At 40.5% G+C, this 8,481-nt stretch overlaps 1 protein-coding gene across 1 annotated transcript in view; it reads right to left on the reverse strand.

Moving 5' to 3' along the window:
• The window catches only part of LOC311235173 (uncharacterized protein), a 28,455-nt gene extending 20,267 nt beyond the window's left edge, over positions 1–8,188 (reverse strand). The window contains exon 1 of the mRNA XM_084322540.1: positions 7,952–8,188. Within this exon, the coding sequence (XP_084178666.1) occupies positions 7,952–8,129 (178 nt within the window). The 5' untranslated portion in view covers positions 8,130–8,188. The remainder of the gene's footprint in view (positions 1–7,951) is intronic.
• Positions 8,189–8,481: the final 293 nt, after the last annotated feature.

Raw genomic sequence — 8,481 nt, forward strand, 5'->3', positions numbered from 1 at the left:
TGAAAAAACAGCGGTCATTATTGAAAAATAATGACCGCTGTCGGGGGGCTGTTGACCAATCACAAGCAAGCATTTCGGCGAATGTGAAAACGCCATGTAATAAATATAGTTAATTATTTTTTCAAATGAAATTATTTTCATACATTTTAATTCACTAGGTTTATGGTTATATTTGTTAATTTATATAGTTTATGGTTATATTGTTCATTTATATGGTTTATGGTTATATTTATTCATTTATATGGTTTATGGTGATATTTGTTCATTTATATGGTTTATGGTTATATTTGTTCATTTATATGGTTTATGGTTATATTTATTCATTTATATGGTTTATGGTTATATTTGTTTACATAAAAGGTTGAACTACTTCCAATAAAATCTCTTTGACTTTGTATTCGTCCGAACTTGATTAGGGCTAACAATGTACCGTATTTTATACAACGGCATGCAAATTTCTCGATTCTGATTGGCCATTCACACGTCTTTATTGGCAACAATCCACGGTCCTGGGCTCAGGACCCGCCCACAACCAAATCACATAACCCTCCCCGGCTCACTCCGGGAGAAAACAAGATCGCGGACAACAAAATGGTTATGTTGAAAGCACCATAACGACTAAATATGAAGCGATTCTGTCAAGGGGAATGTGTTAGTCCTTTAAACAATGTTGGATGATGTAATTGATGGGTCTTGACTCAATCTAGAACAAAAGAAAAATCGCGGATTGATTGATAGATTAATTGATTGATTTAAATTTCTTCCTTCCTACTTTCTACTGACTGCAGCGTTCTCTCTCACTCCGACGCTGGCGTACCCACAAACACACACACACACACACACACACACACACACACACACACACACACATACACACACACACGCACACACACACTGTGACACACACACACACACACACACACACACACTCCTGTCTGCAACAGCGGGGGAGTCAGACTGAGAGAGAAGCAGCGCTGTTTTAAGTGAGCATGGTCTATTGAATTGATTGATTGGTTGATTGCTAATTTTATTACTGTACCCCTGGTTTCCAACTGGTTAAGTTTAGGCTAAAAGAAATAAATAAAAAAATAGGGCGAAGAAAACGTTTTTTTCCTATAGGGCAAAGAAAACGTTTTAATAAATTTTCAATCAATCATTCCAATAATACACAGTTGGATGTGTTAGTTGGTTGGATGCACTTCAAGCTGCTTCCACATGAGGCAACTTCTCTCAATCATTCCAATAATACACAGTTGGATGTGTTAGTTTGGTTGGATGCACTTCAAGCTGCTTCCACATGGAGTTGTGGGAACTACTTTTTCTGGCGGATGGTTTTTTCAATAAATCTTCGATTAATGTGTGTTTATTGTATAGAAATAAGGTTGGATGAATCTGGCAGTTGTATAAAAGCTTTACACCACGTGCAGTCGTGATTTGTGACCAATAAACCATGCCTAGGGGGGTCTAACGACCCTCGGCTGCGCCTCGGGCCTAACAACCACCCCTAGGCATGGTTTATTGGTCACAAACCACTCCTGCGTGTGATGTAATGCTTAAATGTAAAATGGGGTTTGCCAAGTTGTATCGTCAGTTTGAAATGTTATTTAGGTGCTGGGGGGGGGGGGGGGGGGGGTTTACTCCTTGCCATTTGACCAGGGTTTATTTTCAGACAACCCTGTGTTGCTACTTCCACCAAACACAGCTTGTTCAATACAAGGGAAGAAAAAGATGCTGGAAAAATAACTTTTCTTTACAAAAAAAATTTAATTAATTAATATGTTTCACATATTCAAGGATGTCATGAAATAGTTGAAAAGTTACACAACGTCCTATAAAAACCTCATATTTCCCTGTTGTCTTTTTATCAAGAGCCGAGTCAATCATGAATTTGAATGATGGTTCTCAGCACTAATGTGACTATTCTGATCATAGATCTCACCTTCTCTACTGGTGTGGTGTCCCCTCAGCTACATAGAGGCAGCTATAGACAAGTTAATAAACACCATGTGACTGAGTTTCCTCCTACCTGTGCTAAAACAGTATAATGGAGCTCTATGGAGAAACTATGGCACTCCCCTGACTAAAAGTATAACAGAGCTCTATGGAGAAACTATGGCACTCCCCTGACTAAAAGTATAACGGAGATCTATGGACAAAGCATGGCACTCCCATGACTAAAAGTATAATGGAGCTCTATGGAGAAACCATGACACTCCCCTGACTAAAAGTATAATGGAGCTCTATGGAGAAACCATGGCACTCCCCTGACTAATTGTTTCAAACGAAAATAGCTGGATGTCATTTTGCCAAAATAGCATGATTGAGTGTGAGTCTGTCACCTTTTACATATCTAGATTTGGTATGGATTGATTGATTGATTAGATCGCTAGCATGGCTAACAAATGCAAATATAATGTAGTCTGCCCTGTTGTTCTGAACAGGATTACATTCCTTTTGGTTTCCTTGATACGCAGCACACTGAGTCTGATGTGGACGAGAAACCCATCGGTAGGTAGAGCAGTCGTCTGGTTATACAGAGGTTCCTACTAGTTCGATTCCTGCTCCTCCCAGGCAGCGTATCGAAGTGTCCTTGAGCAAAACACTTAACCCCTAACTGCTCCCGATGAGCAGGTTGGCACCTTGCATGGTTGCCTCCGCCGTCGGTGTGTGAATGTGTGAATGAATGGGTAAAATGTGAAGAACAAATTGTAAAGCACTTTGGAAAAAAGCGAAATATAAATGCAGCTATTTATTTACCATCTATGCAACTGTGGACTTAATCATAACCAAGACACAAGCTTGTGAAATGGGGGTATGTGGCCTAATGACGTCTATCATTTTGGGAGTCCTTGACACGAAACATGTTGAGAAGCACTGAATTAGAGGATGAAAACCTGTCTCCAATACCATTACTGTTTTATTGTATTTGCTTTTTTGTTTTGGTGGTAAGGGGCCATTTGTTTATGATTTGATCACTGATTGAGACTTTAAATCCCTGCCTACACTATCGTTACTGTAAATTAAACAAATCATCTTCACAAAGAAAACTGACAAAACTGGAATTAACTTGGGGTCCACGGGCCTAAAAATGCATAATATACCTGCATATAATCCACATAACTCTGTATGATAGCATGTACAATAATGCTGTATACCATATACATACATTTATGATATATATATTTATCCACATCTGTCTGTATATACCTGCATATAATCATATATATATACCTTACCTACTCTTACTAGTTATGCTGCTGGCCAGTATGACTTACTACCATAGTGTCTTTATACCTGTATCACTGTACATAATAATACTACATACATAGCACTCATTTATATATTTATTATTATATATTTTATATCCAGTGTAATCACCTGTGCATTGTATATTGCGATTGTTAAATTTGCACTCTGGTTGGATGCCAAACCTCTCTTTGTTGTACTGTACTTGTGTTAATGACAAATGACAATACATTTTAATCTAATCTGGGGACGTTTGATGAAGCTTTGGTCAGAAGTAGACTTTGATTGATTGATTGAAAATTGTATTAACAGATTGCAGAATGGGTACAGTACAGTACAGCTCAATACATACAATTGTTAAGGGGATGCAGACCAGAGAAAGACTTTCGTCTTGGTTACATCAGGGTCCCCCATTTTCAATTCATCATAACATATATGACATACATGACATACAGATAGACAGTACTGCTACATCTATACTTTTATGACATACCAGATTTGCAAATACAGTACTGTTTGTGATACGAAAAGAGTCCAGAAAAGAGAGTATATACATTTGACATAGAAACTGTACATTGGAGGAGGTTGGGGGGGGGGGGGGGGGGGGGGGGGGTTGGGTAGGAGGGGTGGGTGGGGGACACTGTACAACTGAACAAGCAAAACTGTACATTGGAATATTGACAAGACCATACTTGGTAATTTACTGTACATTGGGGGGGGGGGGGGTTGTGTTAGGACATTTACAGGGGCCAGTTTAGAATTGCAGTCTCCCGTAGGTGTTTTTTGAGAGTGTTTTTGAAAGTGGGTAGTGATTGACATTCCTTTACAGCTTTGGGTAAGGCGTTCCACATTGATGTGGCATAATTGCGAAACGTGTTTAGTCCCTTGTTTGAGCCGAATCTGGGTTTAACATGATTTGTGGAGCTCCCTCTGGTGTTGTGATCGTGGTATTCACTGACCTTTGGAAAGTATTTTGACATGTACATGGGTACCTTGGTCGTGTAGTGTATCTTGTAGACCAGGCCCATTGCAAGTTGCTGTACTCTGTCGTCTACTCTAAGCCATCCTACGTTGTCAAAGTGGGCAGGGGTGAGGTGGGTTCTAGGAGTAAGGTCAAGCAGTAGTCTGACCAGTTTGTTTTGAGATGTTTGTAATTTTGTTTTTAGCGCCTTTGCGGTGCTTTGGTACCATGAGGTGCAAGCATAGTCGTAGTACCCTGGAATGAGTGCTCCTGCCAGAGTCTTCAGGGTATTCTCGTTTACCAGTGAGGAGATCCGGTACAAGAATCGTGTTCGTTGGTTGACTTGTTTTATTACATTGGATGCCATTTTGTCACAGGAAAGATTTTCCTCTAGGATGGAACCCAGGTAGGTAATATCTTCTTTCCTTGTGACAATATTGTCACCCACTGTAACTGAGAAGCCGTCGGTCTTGCTGAGTTTGTTATTTGAACCGAAGAGAATGGACTCTGTTTTGCCCATGTGTAATGATAGTTTGTTATCAGCGAGCCATATGCAGATTTTGCCTAGTTCTGAGCTGAGGGTTTTTTCAACCTGTAACTTGTTCTTGTCAGAGACCAGCAGGGCTGAGTCGTCTGCGAACAAGAACAAGTTGCAGTCACAAGCTGACGACATGTCAGTTGCATAAATTAGGAACAGTAGCGGTCCTAGTATGCTTCCTTGTGGAACACCACAGCTCACTGTGAGGGGGGGGACAGGGCTCTACAGTGCGACCAAATTGCTCGCATATGCCCGTAAAAATATGTGTGTGCGACTGCAAACCGTAAAAATGAATTACGCGCACGCTGTGCGAGTACAGATTATAGCCTCTCGTCTTTTTTTCCCTCCGCCGCGAGATCGTTAAAAAACTACAAGTCCCACATTGCACTCAAGCCAACGGTCCAATCACAGTAGAGTGACGTGACTGGTTTCATGAGAAAGAAAGCAAATGACCAATCGGAAGCTCTCATTTGGCTTGTTTACTTCCTGAAACGCCACCATTGCGATATGCGAGAGTTTCCCGAGACATGTAACTTCTAGTCTTACCAATAGCAATATATTTTAGAACACCTAGATTTAGCGATAGCAATAGTAATATAACGTTAATGCAACAAAACGAATGCCTTGCTTTGTTAACACTTTAATCGCCGGAGACGCCGAAACTCGTCTTTCCCCGCCATGCTCATTCTGCCGAAGACGCCGTAACACGTCTTTGATATCAATATTTCAAAAATCTGTGATCGAAATCATATTTCTCCCCCGGGGACCTGAGATATACTGCTGAGCTCCACTCAACTCTCTAACGGTTCAAGAGCGCCATCTGGTGGCCAATCGGGGGATCGCCCAGGGGAGAAACAGGATGTAGAAGCTGGTGCTCATTTCAATTCGGTCCGATCTCGCTATAGGTCCCGGGACTCGAGCTCGACACAATACATAGCGATCCGTTGCCAATAACTCGATAAACAACATGATTTGGACGTATATACTATTATACAACCTGGAAATGGATCGGGTATTTCTCCATCCCATAATAGAAAAAATTCTGTTCCACGCTCATCTGCCAACGGCACGAGGAAGCTACGGTGAGTTTCAGCGTTATTTTCTAATGTCCTCTATACTAACTAGGGATGGGTACCTTTCACATTTGAACCGATACCGGTACCTGTGAATCGATACCGGTACCCAACGGTACCTTTTTTCGGTACTTTAGTCTCAAGAAATTTAATTTACCTACCTCAGTCGTAAAAAAAAATCCAAACTACAATTTCGACAGTTTTCGGCTTGTCATTGCTCCGACTGCTTTGTTGTTGAATCAAGTCAAATCCTAGGTAAGCATATATTGTGCGTGTGAACGTTGACATGAAAAGAAAAAAGTTTAAAAAAAAGTAAGTAAAAAAATAATATTAATACAAAAAAATATATATATATTTTTTTTATTATTTTTTTGGTTTCTCACTTGATTCGATACTCGGTAGTACCGACGTGTTTCGGTTCGGTACCTCAAAAGTACCGAATACGGTACCCATCCCTAATACTAACTGCTCTAATGATCATATGACCCACACTAGATGAATGATATAACGTTGCCCATGGAATTATAAACGACCCCCCGCCCATCCGGTCAACATCAGATCATACGTAGTAACTTCTAGAACTACGTGCAGTTGAACTTTTTTATCTGGCACCGATCGCCATCAAACTGTATTTGATCATCAATATAATGCATTTAGGGCTATAAATCAAGTTCTGGAGAAAGCTGCAGAAAACGATAAAAACATACTTTAGACCGTATTTTAGTATGAATATGTGAATGAAAAAGTATAACGTTGCTACACCCTGAACAATAGATATAGGAAATTGAATGGGCCATAATAATGTCAATTTAGCAATACAATTTAAAAAGTTATAGCCCTGCAAAGAAGGGGAACTTCTCCATAGACAAATAGAGCTGGCTACTGGCTAGGGATGGTAAATTATGAATTTAACCATGGCGATCAAAGTGTTAATCATAACGTTGATGCAGTAGCGTATGCCGTTGTGTTGACTGTAACGGACATGATAACAACATAACACTGTGTAGTGTGTACACATTCAAATTGCGATAATCGATTCTAACATTTTCAAATCGATGCAGTTGAATTTTCCCCTTAGGATCGATGCATTGTTACACCCCTACACCAAAGTAACTGGCCCACTGTGTATGTGTGTACAGCTAACTTGGCTAGCGTTATGAACAGCAGAGGTGGGCAATAGGGTGCAGCGCCGGACGGCCGGAGTGCAAGCGGTGTGACGTAATTGGCAGACTCGACTGTCAATCAATGGTCTACCTGACACGCAAACTCATAAACAATGTTTCTGTACTGGAGGTGTACAGTATTTCAATAGGCAACCCTGAAAGGATTATTTCTCTAGAAGAGCAACACAGCCAAAACATAGGCATTGTATGCATAAAAGGGGCTAAAGTTAAGTGACTGTTACTTTTGTAGCAGTAGTTTGATTTGATAGTTTATTTGATAGGGACAGCACATGTTAATGAACATCAAGTACAAAATACAAAATGTAAACATGCAGGGTTGTAGCAAGAGCTAATTTACACACATGCACGCACAGTACAAATATACATTTATATAAAAAAAAAAACACTCTTTTACTTGAAATATTTTCACTGTGCTCCTAAATATTTTTGGGTGCTCCTAAATTTCTTTGTGTGCTCCTAACTTTTTTCATTTAGGAGCACCTGTGCCCCTAGTGAAAAAGGTTAGCGTAGAGCCCTGGGGGATAGGGTACCGTTTACCTCCACCATCTGCTCTCTCCCCTCCAGGTAGGATTGCATCCAGCTCACCGATAGACTTTAGACTTTACTTTCTAAGAGTTTGGATTAATTTGTATCACTGTATATAATACTGTACAGATTAGCATATTTACTAAGTAGCTTTGTTATTTGTATATTGTACCAGTATGACTACTACTATAATCTCTTTATACCTGTATCACTGTACATAATAAAACTAGCATTCTTACTCAGTCAGTACTTACTCATTTATATATTTCATAATAATCTTGTTATTGCACTTTACGGTTACATTTGCACTCTGGTTAGATGACAAACTTATTTCCGTTGTACTGTACTTGTGCTGCATGAATCTAATCTTTCTGTAGCTATAGCCTCCCAACAAGTACTAATCTCTCACATTATGTAACGTTACCTGCTTCTTGTCTCGTCCCCAGCTTCACAGAAACAGCTTGCAGTTTGTTGTCGACCAGCTTCAGGTGAAAAGCAGCTTCATACTCGGCTATTGTTGTTTCGACTATTCGCAAGATGTCTTCTGCAGCCGAGAGCAGGCGTTCGTTAACAAAGTCCCTCAGTAACTGAACCTTCGACATATTTGCTGGTTTAGAAATCACCCTAGCCGGGAGTTCATAGATGTGTAAATATTATCTGAGATGAGCATGATCACACCGGACAACGTGAAGACGCCGCCATATTGAATTTTGCCCAAGGAAAAAAAAGCCGGCCAAGTTCACATCGCCGCTGAGTCCCGTTTGACCTTTTCGTTGACGCCCCCTGCTGGATGGGAGGATATCCTGTGAAATCACTCCAAAATCACTCAGGTCTCAATAATGGAGTAGCCTCCAGCTGCATCCCCGGAGAAACCGCTCACTGGCAACTTCCGCCAGCCACAGGACACGCCTGCCGCTGACAGGACGCGTCTATACTTTCCACAACGGAGCTAGG

The sequence above is a fragment of the Notolepis coatsorum genome (assembly GCF_963971535.1).
Source record: "Notolepis coatsorum genome assembly, chromosome: 10".
NCBI classification, from domain to species: Eukaryota; Metazoa; Chordata; class Actinopteri; order Aulopiformes; family Paralepididae; genus Notolepis; species Notolepis coatsorum.